This window comes from Drosophila navojoa, chromosome X (assembly GCF_054131105.1).
Source record: "Drosophila navojoa isolate 15081-1374.11 chromosome X, UAZ_NAV_1.0, whole genome shotgun sequence".
Classification (NCBI taxonomy): domain Eukaryota; kingdom Metazoa; phylum Arthropoda; class Insecta; order Diptera; family Drosophilidae; genus Drosophila; species Drosophila navojoa.
The window spans coordinates 18,170,001-18,184,936 of NC_142895.1; the positions used below are offsets into that span (position 1 = coordinate 18,170,001).

The window sequence follows — 14,936 nt, forward strand, 5'->3', positions numbered from 1 at the left end:
TAGATATAGATATAGATATAGATATAGATATAGATATAGATATAGATATAGATATAGATATAGATATAGATAGTAGATATAGATATAGATATAGATATAGATATAGATATAGATATAGATAAGATATAGATATAGATATAGATATAGATATAGATATAGATATAGATATAGATATAGATATAGATATAGATATAGATATAGATATAGATATAGATATAGATATAGATATAGATATAGATATAGATATAGATATAGATATATGTAGATATAGATAAATATACTTGTGTATAAAGTTCCTTATGAACGTGAATGTCAGCGGCAGCATCTTCTTCTTGCTCTCCTTCTCCCATCAACTTCCGTAATGTCACGTGCGAGTGGGCGTGGCAAAGTGGGTTAATTGTTAAGCGGCGTGTGACTTTTTAAGCCACAACTCTCCAGCCACTCGTCAAGGCACACTAACGCGTGCACCTGCTCCCCACCCACCCACACACACAGCATCACGCACCCACACACACACACACACACACACCCACACACACAACCATATTCTGCACATGTGACAAAAAAGGTAATACGAATATGATGTCAAGAGCGTAATTATTGAATTACTTTGCACACGCACACGCACACACGCACACGCACACACACACGCACACATCCACTCAGGTGTGACTCGTAAAAAAGTAAAGGTGGCGCTTGTACGTGGTAATATTATGCAATATAAAGTGCCAACTTGTAAATGTGTAAAATGCCAGTTACAACTGAATGTGGGCGGGCCGCAGCGGGGCGGTCTGCCTCAGTTGGCAACAAAAACCAAAACAAAACTACGACAACAACAGCAACAGCAACAACAACAATTGCAATAACAAGATACAACAAGAAGAGGAAAAAGGAAAAAAAAATAAAGAAAGAAAAGGAAAGGGGGCCATGTCCAACATGCTGCCACCAACTGGGGGCAGCAGCAGCGCTAACTGTAACGGTAACTGGCAAACGCACGACACGTTCACGGCCAGCAGAATCTCGCACACTCACCCATTCACACACACACACAGACACACACACCCACACACTCACACTGACTCACTCACACCTTAGCTCGCATTCACAGTCGCATTCGCATTCGCATTCGCATTCGCTTATGTGGTTAAAGTAGTGGCAAAAGAAGTAGCCAACACGCAAAATATATAAAAACAAACCGTTAGGAATGTGCGCCACGACTTTAAGTACCCTGTACAACGGTCAAGTGAGTTTTATGGTGTGGGAATATATGGTATCATATATATATACTATATACAGGGTATACGTAGATATCCTGTTTATCTTTCAATTCGATTATAATCTAGTATGTTGTTTCCCTGCTCGAGCACCAGTTAAGGCGCTCCCTCTTTACACTCGAGAACAAATAGACTTCAATGAAATATATCTATTTATATAATATTGTAACTTTAAAGTCTAAGATCTGTCTCACCCAAAAAAGAAGTAAAGCTAGCTAGGCTGGCTGTGTTTCTCCGGGAATATCTTAGTGAAGAATTCCGCTTCTTCAGGTAGTGTCGACTTGTATGTATGTATACGTATGAAATAGATAAAAATTTTAATGAAAAAAAAAAAAAAACTTAAGATGATTGACTTAAATATATATATATATACATATGTACATACATATATAAAGGTTAGAGACTTTTTTCTTTTTTTTTTTTTTGATTCAAAGGATTTTTTTTCTATTGCATTATATTTATATTATATTAAAGTACTTTAATTATATTTTTTTTATTATGTTTATTATATATTTTTATATTATAGTACTTTAATTATATATTTTTTTTTTCTTTACCATTATATATATATATTATGTTATAGTACTTTTATTATATTTTTTTTCTTTTGCATTATATTTATATTATATTATAGTACACTTTAACTAAATTTTCCTCCATTTTAATACACGCTTTTAATATCATACAAATATGTATATAATACAATAAAACCTAAATTCCAATTGTTGGAAAATGACAAATTTAACGTAAATAAATACAAAATTATTAAAAAAAAATAATTAAATAAATAAAATTTAATAAATTTATTTTTATTTTTTATTTAAAAATATATTCATTTAAAGTCCATGTTTATATGCTAGCCAACTCCACTTGCTCGCCACACCGAATAGACTCCTTTTCCAGCACCCTCTAGGCAATGAGTCGAATCGAACACATTCGATGGAATATCTTTGTCAATTAGTAAAACTCACACAGATACAAAGCGTTAACAAAGCCGAAATCAGACAAAACAAGTTTAAAATAATTAAATAATTTACAATGTAATTAAACATGTCCGAAGTATGCACAATTGTTGCTCCATTGAAATATATAGAACATGAACTGAATTAAAAATGCATTCGTTTCGCTGTCTATGGAGCAGACATAATTACATTAATCTATTATTTATTGTTTCAAACGGATCATGTATGCCAAATCTAAATATGCCCCACACGCGCTGCTCCACATAGAGTACAAAAAAAAAAAAAAAAAAACAGGGAAGGCCACATCCCAGCATAGGTGTGTGTGTGTTTGCGGGAATTTTTTCATCTTTAACCAAGTTCATGTGTGTGTGTGTGTGTGTGGCAGTAAGCATGTGTGTTTGCAGCGCGTGCCTTTTGGCGTCCATGTGGTAACACACAGTTATACCACCAGCCAGCCAACAGACATGCACACACACACACACACACCCACAGGCACTCACACACACACACACACACAGAGAGAACTCGCTCACCTATGCATAGAAAGAAATGTTTGCCTTAAATTACCGCCAGGCACACTTGCCTCTCCGCTCACCAACTTTTTTGTTTGTTTGTGTGCCTGTGCGTGTATGTGTGCTGGCGTGTGTGTGTGTGTGTGTGTGTGTGTGTGTGTGTGTGCAGCCGTGAGTCGCAAAACTTTGTCATTTAGTTAGGTGTAAGTTAGTTTTTGGCTTAGCAACGCCAACAGTAATACTAAAACACTTTAAACAGTTGCCATGGGGTCGCCGGATTCCGGCTAAAGGAGTTCTACGGAGAGAGTTTGCGTAATTTAGTGCAGTTGCAGAATGTGCGTACGTGTAGCATAAGACGTACAGAGACAGAGACAGAAAGTGAGCGAGAAAGAGTGAGAGAGAGAGGGAGAGAGAGAGAGAGAGAGGGAGAAGGCGAGACTCTGTGGGTTAGACTTGACTTTCCGTTAAATCAAATAAACAGCTTGACGAAGCATTTGAAGAAATTACTTCAAATATGAGAACATTTAAAAATCGTGTTTCGTGTGCGCGCTGCGAGAGCGGAGAGCAGCGGTGCTTGGAGACAAGAACTGCTGCTACATAAAACCGTAAGATATGTAAACATAATTAACAAAAATTCTCATTTATGAGCACAATTATTTTTGCCGACGTTTTGTAATTTGAGAAGGACTTGCAAGGGGATTGGGGCAAGGGCAGCAGGGAGATGGAAAGGCGAGAAAGAAAGCTTGAGAATGGCGGGGAGGTGGGAAGAGAGGGAAAGCGAGAGAGAGAGGGAGAAGCAGAAAGAAGGAGACTGCGAAAGAGAGGGAGAGGGAGACAGGAGAGGGAAACAGGAGAGGGGAACAGGAGAGGGATAAAGTGAAAGAGGGAGAAATTATGAATGAAATTGAGAATGAGAAAATGTAAGAGAGAGAGAGAGAGAGAAAGAGATAGAGAGAGAGAGAGAGAAAGAGATAGAGAGAGAGAGAAAGCGATAGAGGTATTGAGGAACAGAGAACACAGAGTATAAAGAGAAATACAGAGTGAGAGAGGGAGAGGGATAGAATAATACAGACAAATAAAGAAATAGAATAAGAGTGAGAAAAAGAGTGATGGAAAGCGAGAGTGTGAAAGAGAGAGAGTTAATGCAAGAGTGAAACTTAGAGATCGAGAGCAACACAAAGATAGAAAGTGAATGAGTAGGAGACGCAGACATAGAGAGGGATAGAAGTGTAATCATATATTAATAGATAAACCCGATTTATAATAATACAGCAGAGTAGAAATAAATGATATTATGTAGCACAGCCATAAAAAACTAGTGCGAAAGTGAACAAATTTGAGATCATGAGAATCGCATGGAAACGTATTTAATGAATATAAATCCCCTTTCGTGCTACTTCTGCTAGACCATACGACACCCATGCAATCGTGCTAGAAATGTAATCGAATTCAGACATACCTCACCCCTTCTGTCTCCTCTCCCGCCATGTTAACAAGCAACTAATTCGCGAAGTGAGGCACTCTTTTAATGCTCATATTATACTCGCCCCGACGGCGTTCCCCCAGCATAACCCCACACATACATACATACATATATGAGCTGGTAAGTTAGACGCGCTCAAGCTGTACGCCCGAGCATCGAGCGGATTCCGCATCGATACATCCGAATGGCTGCCAGCACTCATTAATGGGCTTTAATCGAATGATTAATTTCTTGAGGGCTAGCTGCTCTATTATGGCCATTTGAATGGCTGGCCACGGGACTCGCCATCGACCCCATAGAAGTTATTACCTGGCGCTCAATGCCAAAGCGCTTCAATTGAAGAAAACTCTTTGGGCCATGCTGATTATTTTCTACTTTGTGACTGACAGCAGCAGCTCGATGGGTGTGGTCGTGTGGGCGTGTGGGCGTGGCCTGGCTTGATTTGGATTGCCATGATGCCATGTAAAGCAGCAGAAAATCGATTAACAGGGCTTTAATGGTCGCCCCACTCGCTTGCCAATTGCAACAGCATGTTGACAAGAGCGCGAAAAACTTCGTGCCAGGCAGCCACCTACTATATCTGCCAGCTGCCAGCGGTGTATGTGCCACAGGAGCAGCAGGGGTTCCGGAAGTGCCGCACGCCTCCTGCTCCGCCTCCGTTGGCCCTGCTCCACCGTCCAGGAAGTTGCTTTTGACTTGGCGCGTGCCGCGTGAGCCCGATTAAAGGTATTAATTGTGACAGATTTACGCATTCATTGTCTTGGGCGTGGCCCCCACTGGCCCGCCCCAAACAGGGCGCAAGGGCAAAAATTCAAATTTCGATGCTGTTAATGATGAGCCGAGAGGCTGCCGCAACCTGAGCAGCTTAAAGTTGCTTAACTGAAATCGATTTTATTTTAAATACTATTTGAATGCAAGTCTCCTGCGACTTCTATAGATTTTAATAGAGAATACCAATCTTTACTTTAATATATAGAGCGACTAGACTCTAACCACCACGAAAATTGGATTATGAAGTGAAATTGGATTTTATTTGAAATACTATTTATAGTATTATATACAATTCTCTCATGAGTATGATGTCTATTATGATAAGAATACCAATCTTTAATTCAATATATTTTATATAGAGGATTTACAAACTCAGCGATAGGATAAGAATATGTAATAGCCCAATGCTGAGCCTTACGCACTCAACAATAGATACATTAGATTTCAGGGTTGAAATCATGCATGAGTCTGGGTATATAAACCCGGGCTCAGAAGAATAGGGATCAATACAAAACTAAACACCATCGTAGTCAAGTGTATTCGTTCAATGAGTGTACTTACTTTCCCATGTCATACAAGCTGCCAACGCGATATGTTAACAAGCGATCTGGCATCTCTGTCAAAAGGTATAAAGCTGCTACTTGGGTCGGTCGAATATGAACAGCCCAGTATACATACATATATAGACATCAAATCTGATTTCACTTATAATACTATATAAATTTCACTCGCGTCTTTTATAGACATAATGATCAATCCTTACTTTTCCATTTATTATATAGACTATCTACTACATACGTATTATGTAAATCGGATATATGTATGTATATACAATTGACTTTAGCCATATTATTGGATCAGTCTTGCCCGATGGCAGCCTAATTACATACCTATTAGCTTAAACAACTGCCCACGCGCCAATTAAATGAGTATTCAGTGCATTACGTATACGCAGTGTGGCCACAATTTAGCTGTCAGAGCGCATCATTTAGTTGAATTTCAATTGAGCGAACGAGCGAGAAACCGCAGATAAATTTGTTATAAACAATAAATTGCGAAATTATGTGCTCATACCAAAATGCAAATGCAAATATGATTTACAAACACACACACACGCGCGAGAATTTCGGTAATGAGCTCCATGGCAATGCGTGCCAGAGTGCATTGAGTGGGCACTTACCTTTGGCTGCCTCGAGGAGCATGCGGCCAGGCTTCTCAATTAGGCTTTGTTTTTGTTATTTGTGCAATTCGAAATTAAATAAATTAAATTACAATCCAAAGCTTTGCTTGCAAATGTGAGCTCGTGGCTAGCTTTGAATGAGCGCTCGCTGCTGCCCAAAGTCATAGAAGAAATTGTTTATTTAATTCATAGCTCTTAAATAGCTGCTGATACACATATACATACACATGTACATACATGCATATATACATGTGCATGTGCATGTATATGTATAAGTATCCTTCGGTCACACTCTGAGAAAAAAACTTGGAGAGCAATTCTCTCACCATTTCGTTCGCGATCTGCTACGAGTATTCATGTGTCTGCATCAGTGCTGCCAGTTTGGCCTATTTTAGGCTAGATTTAGCCAATCTGAAATGATCTAGCCTGTGGGCTGAAAGAGCCAGAAATGAAGGCGGACTACGCAGAAGTCCCAGGCCTCAAGAGAACTATGTATGGTAGCAGAAGAAACTGCTGTCTAATGGCTTCTAGTAATTATATGTAAATATTAATGTAGAATCCAATGCATATCAAAAACTAGCCTTATAATACATATACATACATATGTTTATATATTGTTTGCCTATATATCCATTCGTATGTACATACATATATCTGTCGCTCTATCTGTCTCTCTGTTTGTCTCTCTATCTGTCTCTCTATCTGTCTCTCTATCTGTCTCTCTATTTATCTCTCTGTCTGTCTCTCTGTCTGTCTCTCTGTCTATCTCTCTGTCTGTCCCTCTATTTGTCTCTCTATCTGTCTGCCTCTCTGTCTATCTCTCTCTCTCTCTCTGTCTCTCTCTCTGTCTCTCTATCTATTTCTCTATCTGTCTCTCTCTCTCTCTCTCTATCTGTCTCTCTGTCTATCTCTCTGTCTGTCTCTCTGTCTGTCCCTCTCTTTGTATGTCTCTCTATCTATCTCTCTCTCTCTCTCTCTCTCTCTCTCTCTCTCTCTCTCTCTCTCTCTCTCTCTCTCTCTCTCTCTCTCTCTCTCTCTCTCTCTCTCTCTCTGTCTCTCTGCCCAACCAAATCAAGGGACGAAGAAGAGCTACAGAAGATCGCTTAAGTTGTCTATGTGTGTGCAGCAGCACTAATTCGGCATTTATATGCCAGTAAAACGAAGCTAGAGTACTTGAAGCAGCAGAGAGCTGCCATTGCTCCCATTGGTCAGCTAATGCTCAACTGCAACGATCTCTACCTGGCACCGCTCCCAGCATTTGAGCGCATTTGACTGGCAGCCTATATAAGAGGCAGCAGCTGCAGCATTTCTTCAGTCGCCCAGGCCCGGTGGGGGTCAGTCGTGCAGTGCAGTGAAGCTCGCAATCGTGCAGCCAAGCATTAGAGACTGGAGAAAATACCTAGAAGGGATATTTAGAGGTAATACTTGGAGGAAATACTTAAAGGAAATATAGTAAATACGTACACAGGAACTGTTTCACTCCCAGGCTCCCAGCTGAAGACGAAATGGAAAGGAATCAAGTGCCTTGCCCTGAGCGAACGCGAGTAAATGGGAAATAATATTAAGAACCAAGCGACTAACTGTTATTTGCAAACTATGATAAGAGATTACATTAAAGACACTTAAGAGTCGTGCCATTTTCTCATCATTTCCTGGTGTTGACAATCGATATCTCAAACGGATATTGCTGACTATCGATACTCACATCACTATTAGAAATTATCAAGCAAAAAATTGCAGAACAAAAATAATAATATTTATGCACTTGACTTGTAGACTTTTAAGCGTTGTTTATGAAACAGTAAAATAAATAAAAATAATATACACTATGTATGTACATGAATAAAAATATATACATACATAGAAATAATCAATCTGTCTGCAATAATAAAATAGAAATAATTTATTCACACTTTCTTTACATAAACTATGAACTAATTTTTATTAGAAATTATTTTTTTATTATATATATATTTTTCACAATATTTTTTTATTATTATTATATACATTTTTTTTTTTAACTGCCAATTGGAAGACATTTATTCCAATTAGTATGTCAAAAAAAAAAAGTACCTTCTCTATATGTCAAAGATTTTATTTTTCTATTCTGACAAATATACTAAATATGCAATACAATCGCATTTAGCTAAACGCCTGACTCTATGTAATTTATGCAGCTCAACCGGCTAATACCCTGCCCAGTTGCAGTTTCAGGCCCTTGCTATTTGAATCAATGGAAATCGGCCCAAGTTCCCCTTGGCCTAGTTACCCAAAATATGTAGCTGAGCATACCTTAAGCATGCTGTGAGTGCATTGTACGAATTGTTGCACACGATGGCGCGGCTTATGAGTAGGCATCATGTATCATGTACCATGCACCGTCGCTGCATGTCCGTTCATGGACGTGCAGGATTCTCAGCTTGCCGTCGGATTGGCTTCGACTTTGGCCACGGCAACGAAAGTTTAGCGCATTGCAAATGAGGCATCGCTTCATGAATGAGCCGCATGCATGCATGCATGTACATATACATAGACATGCGCATGTGTGTGTGTGTGTGTGTGTGTGTGTTTGTGGGCTGTGTTTATGCGGCTCATTGTGGCTGTTGTAGTAGTAGTAGTTGTTGTTGTTGTTGTTGTTGTTGAAAAGCGCAGTCCGTGCCAACACCCCGAGCAATGCAAATATATGCACAAGTGGATATAAGTACATTCAAGCTAGCATCAGCTGCCATTGACGAGGGACGAGAGATGCAGCATGCAGCTGTAGTGGCTCCAGCTTGTTGCTGTCGTTGTTGTTGTTATTGTTGTTGGGCGTTGCAAATGCAATTGGCCCGAGTCTGTTTGGCGCTCTGTATAAACAGCTAGCCTGGCTGCATCAAAGAACACCCCGCACGCTTTGCCAAATGACCAAACTCTAGTTGCTGCACAAACATCATATGCCACGCCCACTAATGGAGGCCGTCAACTAAACACGACACCATCATGTCAGCAACATCATCATCAGCAGCAGCAGCAGCTAGCTAGCTAGCTAGCTAGCTAGCTTTGAGCCTTGAGGTTATTTCAAATGCGACGCAGCGGGACAATTCGTCAAGCGCAATCAAGTGAGCCCCTGCCGCCCCTACCGCCCTCTCTCTCCATATACATATATATATAGGCATATACAGTGTGCATGTATGTGCATGCACGCCTCGCTGCATTTACCATGTCAACAGTGTTAAGCAGCATCGTGGAGCAGGACAAAGCTCAGCCACATGGAAAAATGACCGCATCACTTGAAAGGCAATTAAAAGCGAGCAGCAATCGCAGTTTCAATCGAAAATTCATTTGACATTAAATACGATAATATATATATATGCATGTAAATACATATGTTTATTTAATTGTCTTTGGGGAGCTAGCATGAATACATTGATTAGTTATAAGGGCACTTCGGATGGGAACTGCATTCAGCTAGCCTCAGCTAGCCAGACTTCTGTGACTTCTCGTACTCCTCGATGCGATTCTCCAGCTTGTCCACGTCGAGCCACATTAGCGAGGCCTCGTGCCACGGCGGTGGCGGATCGGCATTGATGACCGCCAGCAGGTCAGCGAGCTTCTGGCGATCATGGTCGATGGCCAGCTTGCGGCGCTGCTGCATAACGGCACGCAGATTATCCATTTGGCTATCGGCGGCCGAGCGCTTGACCCCAGTCTTGATGGTCTGGCAGGCCTTGTTCCTTTTGCTGCATCTATCCGACTCGGCGCACGCCTCGGAAGCAATATCTAGGTTGATCGCTGGCCTCTGAAAACCGGTCCTGGGGCGAGCGATTTTGCGTGGCACCGGCACAGTTTCCAGCGAGCTGAGCTTCACTTCTTCAGTCTGTGTGCCCACCGAGGCGGTGGCCACAGTTGACTCCTGCAGCTCAGAAGACTTTGGGACCGAATCTGGTGTCGGGAGTACAGTTGGCACCGGCTTTGGGTTTGGAGCTTGGCTCAGATTTTTAGACTGATTCGGAACTCCAGCATAAGCCAGCTTTCCACCATGAGCCAGATTTAAGGCCTGATTCGTAATTCCAGTCTGATTCAGATTTCCAGCATGAGTTTGGTTCGGGATTCCACCATGAGCCACATTTCCAGCATGAGCCAGATTTCCAGCCTGATTCGGAATTCCAGCATGAGCCAGATTCCCAGCATGAGCCAGATTTCCAGCACGAGCCAGATTTCCAGCACGAGCCAGATTTCCAGCACGAGACAGATTTAAAGCCTGATTCGGAATTCCAGCCTCATACGGTTTTCTAGCATGAGCCCGGTTCGAAATTCCAGCATGAGCCAAGTTTCCAGCACGAGTCAGATTTCCCACATGACCTCGATTTCCAGCTTGATTCAGATTTCCAGCATAAGCCAGATTTCCAGCACGAGACAGATTTAAAGCCTGATTCGGAGCTCCAGCATGAGCCAGATTTCCAGCTTGATTCGGAATTCTAGCATGAGCCTGGTTCGGGACTCCACCATGAGCCGGGATTCTAGCATAAGCCAGATTTCCAGCATGAGCCAGATTTCCAGCCTCATACGGTTTTCTAGCATGAACCCGGCTCGAGATTCCAGAATGAGCCAAGTTTCCAGCACGAGCCAGACTTCCCACATGACCCCGATTTCCAGCTTGATTCAGATTTCCAGCACGAGTCGAACTTCCAGCATGAGAAAGATTTAAAGCCTGATTCGGAATTCCAGCCTGATTCAGATTTCCAACTTGATTCGGAATTCTAGCATGAGCCTGGTTAGGGATTCCACCATGAGCCACATTTCCAGCACGAGCCAGATTTCCAGCCTGATTAGGATTTGGATTTGCTGACTCTGAGTTCTGCATTGTAATCTATTTAACTCGAAGAAAGTCTTTAAATTAAATCACACTTCACAATAAACCAAAAAAAAAGCAGAAAAATAATTTTTTTCTCCAAATTTAATTTTTAGAGACTAAGAGATGTTTACGCTAGCTCAGCAAAAAACAGAAAGAACAAATTAAACTTGATTGATTGACATAACATCGAATTGATGACAGTAAATCCATGGCTATCCTTGTTGAGCTCCAAATTTAACATTGCATCCAAAACTTGATAGATTCGCATGTTTATTTTAACAGGAGAGCATTTTGAAATCATTTCTACTGCATACTTTTAAGAGCAACTTAAAAATCTAACGGAATTCCAAGCCAATTTGAACATTTTATATAGATCTACAATGGTGTCCGTTTGATTAGAAACTCCATTATATTTCTAATTAAGTTCGTTTTTTAGATCATATGAAAATCCACACCAATCATGCTGACTCATCTTTCATGCTTAACATTGTCATTTCCTTAACATCTCTGCTTTAGCATTTCTGTTAATCCCTTACATGACGGCTGATTATTTATATACATATATGTATGACACGTAATTTATAGAGAAATAAAGCCAAAAGTTTCTTTCAGCAAAGATAATGGAACCGCGGCGCTTCCTCAATTAGCTAAACACATCCTGCTTTCTTTTTCTAGTTTATCATTCCATACTTCCATCGAGCCCTTTGATAGCTGCAATTACAATTGCGTAGATTTTTGGATTTATTTAGTTAACTGCTGCATATACATATATTCTGTTAGACTCTAACCAGTATATAAATCTTAAATCTACAATAAAATGCTAACTTAATTTTACAGTATTTCAGGTTTATTGGATTCCCTGGCAGTGCAGAGCGCACCATTTTCCAGTCTTCGTCTGCTTCAAGAGCTGCCCTGGATGCGCTTTCAGTCTAGTCGCTTGTCTGAAGCTCGACGAGGAATCGCCAAATGCCATTTTATCCCGAAATGCCAATTAGCTCCTGCGCATCTTCGTAACGTCTTGCCAAATTTGAATTTCGTTGATGAACGTCCACGCCACAGACTTCCATGCAGCACCTTTCTGCCCAGCAGGTGGCTTATTTCACATGGCAAAGGTTCTATAAGGCAGATACCATAGCGCGAATATTATTATTATTATTATTTTATTTATTATTACTATTTTTTTTTTTTTTTTGTACAAGCAATGTTTGATGTTGAAACTCTCTCTGTGCTTCATCATGCTTGATCTCCCAATGCAAGCTCTATATATGCGCGTTCTTCTTAGCTCTTCCAATGCTGGCTCTACCTATGCGTGCTCTCCCTCTCTTCGCTCTCCCAATTGTTGATCTCATAATGCGGGCTCACATAAGCTCTCTCTCTCTCTCTCTCTCTCTCTCTCTCTCTCTCTCTCTCTCTCTCTCTCTCTCTCTCTCTCTTTCTCTCTCTCTCTCTCCAGCTCTTTGGGGTCGCTCTTCCAATGCTTGATCTCCCTATACTGACTCCACCAATGCGCAGTCTCCCTGTACTCGCTCTACCAATGCGGGCTCTATATACATATATGCTCGCTCTCTCTCTGTGCTCACTCTCTCAGTGCTTGATCTCCCCTTGTTGCCTGTATATGTACCTGCCCGCTGCTTCTGAATAAAGGCATTGGCAAATTCAAGCTCAAGGCGAACGGATATGCTGTGATACCTTTATCAGAGGGGAAAAGCCGCAAACTACGGTCGCATGCAAAAACAAGAATAAAAAAAAATAAAAAAATAAACCTTGAACTTTTTAATACGAGTGCATAATAGGAATGACCATATGATGATACGCCGTTGGAGACAAGGAGACATATATGTACGCATAAATATAATATTATATCATACCCAATAGAAAAGCGACTAAAAACCCCAACTAAATAAAAAAAATGTAAACAGTATTAAATAAATTAAATGTATTTATAAAAATATTATATAATACATTTGTATTAATGTGTTGGTTAATTAAAGAATAAGCTAGTCTTAAAATTAGTTTTATTTTCTTTTTAAAAATGTTACAATAAATATATAAAAAAAAAAGAGTAAATAATAAATAAGTTCTTTATGAATTTTGCAAATTGTATATTAAATTTCTGTACAATTTTAAATTTTGCTTCAAATAATTATACATTATAAGATAATTGTATTTTATTATTATTATTATTTTTTTTTTATTTAAAAATTTTTTTTTTTTTTGTTAATTTCAGAGCAACTCTAGCCGACAACTCTATGCAGGCAGGTCCACCCTAAAATGCGACAAGAGACGAAAGCAATGCAATAAAGATAAGTGGAACAAACACAAACACAAAGACAAAGACAAAGGCAAAGCGAACAAATATAAACAAGCGAATGCATGGAGCGGCATAAAGAGAATCCGATCGCTGCCCGCTGCGGCAGTCAGTATCGGACTTAGTTCGGGTTCGTTAACACGCATCGAGTGGAAGTCGAGGCAGCAGAATGCCACGCCCAATACTCTTGATACATGGCGGAGCGGGAGACATTACCGATGCGCGCGTGGAAGGCAAGTTCAAGGGCATCAGAGACGCGCTTCGAGCAGCTTGGAAGCATCTTGAGCCGACTGGAGCAGAGTCGTCGAGCAGCGCACTGGATGCCGTGGAGGCAGCCGTGCGCTCCATGGAGCTGAATGAGTCCTTCAACGCGGGCTACGGCTCGTGCCTGAACACCGCCGGCGCTGTGGAGATGGAGGCCAGCCTTATGGAGGGCCGGGAAATGCGTGCGGGCTGTGTGACGCTGCTGACAGACGTCATGCATCCGATTACGGTGGCCCGCCGACTGATGGAGAAGCGCCGGCATGTGTTCCTTGGCGGCCAGGCAGCCCAGGAGCTGGCGCTGAGCACCGGCAGCGAAAAGCTGCCAGCGGGCGCCCTTGTCACGGACAGTGCTCGGCAGGCATTGCGTGAGTTCATGGAGCAAGAAGCTAAGGGTCTGGACACCACCTTTGCCCGCACCGAACTGGATGATGCACGCACCGATCCGAAGGGCGATACGGTGGGCGCCGTGGCCATGGATGCGAGCGGACTCATCGTAGCGGGCACCTCCACCGGCGGCATCACTGGCAAGTGGCCGGGCCGCATTGGCGATACCCCGCTGCTCGGATGCGGCACCTATGCCGACAATGCTGTTGGCGGCGTCTCCACCACAGGACACGGCGAGACCATAATGCGCTACAATCTCGCACAGCGCATTTTGGGCGCCATACAGCACCAGGGACTCAGTGCTCAGGCAGCCGCCGAGAGGGAGTGCCAGAAGATGACTGAGCGCATCGGTGGCACTGGCGGCGCCATTGTCATCGATCACAAGGGCGAGGTGGGCATCAGCTGGACGTCACGGCGCATGGCCTGGGGCTATGTGCGCGACGGCATCATTCATTATGGGATCAATCAGAACGAGGTGTTCCAGGAGCCGCTGATAGCCAAGGCTGAGTAATTGTGCAGCTCTCAGGAGTATGAGAATATGTCCTATATATATCAATAAACCATATATGAATCCCAGATTGAGACATCTTTCTATGAAAGCTAGGCTATACAAAAGGAAAAACAGTCCAGCAATAACTGCATGGAAAACGAATTTGAACAAAACTAAATGATTTGCGATTAAAGGCTTTATTCTTTAAGAGTCTATATACATATATGTATGTATGTATGTTTGTACGTAGCTGATAATTAGCATTAGTTAACAGCAGCATCAAAGGTGCTAAATTTCCATACAAGGCTAGAGGAGCCACGAATCAGAGCAACGTCACACTGTTAACTTAACAGAGCCGTTGCATAGCTTAACATCAGTCAGTCCTGTTAATATGAATAATCTTGATATATGTATAAGGAATCTGCAGGCGGCCCAGGACTTTGCGGTGAGAGGCAGCATGGAAAAACTGTCGCA

The 14,936-nt window shown here is 41.6% G+C and overlaps 2 protein-coding genes across 2 annotated transcripts; one reads left to right on the forward strand and one right to left on the reverse strand.

The window, feature by feature from the left end:
• Positions 1 to 9,569: 9,569 nt before the first annotated feature.
• LOC149090681 (uncharacterized) lies at positions 9,570 to 11,127 on the reverse strand. Its single transcript, XM_089264086.1, has one exon. It carries the CDS (start codon positions 11,023 to 11,025, stop codon positions 9,640 to 9,642), a length of 1,386 nt encoding a protein of 461 aa, XP_089120212.1. The 5' UTR covers positions 11,026 to 11,127; the 3' UTR covers positions 9,570 to 9,639.
• Positions 11,128 to 13,374: 2,247 nt separating this feature from the next.
• Positions 13,375 to 14,548, forward strand: LOC108656137 (putative isoaspartyl peptidase/L-asparaginase CG7860). The gene has a single exon (XM_018108090.3). It carries the CDS (start codon positions 13,494 to 13,496, stop codon positions 14,481 to 14,483), a length of 990 nt encoding a protein of 329 aa, XP_017963579.1. The 5' UTR covers positions 13,375 to 13,493; the 3' UTR covers positions 14,484 to 14,548.
• The last annotated feature ends 388 nt before the right edge of the window (positions 14,549 to 14,936 follow it).

Excerpts from the sequence above, each read along its gene's own strand:
- LOC108656137 (XM_018108090.3), top strand. The coding sequence starts at position 13,494 with ATGCCACGCCCAATACTCTTGATACATGGCGGAGCGGGAGACATTACC.
- LOC149090681 (XM_089264086.1), bottom strand. The coding sequence starts at position 11,025 with ATGCAGAACTCAGAGTCAGCAAATCCAAATCCTAATCAGGCTGGAAAT.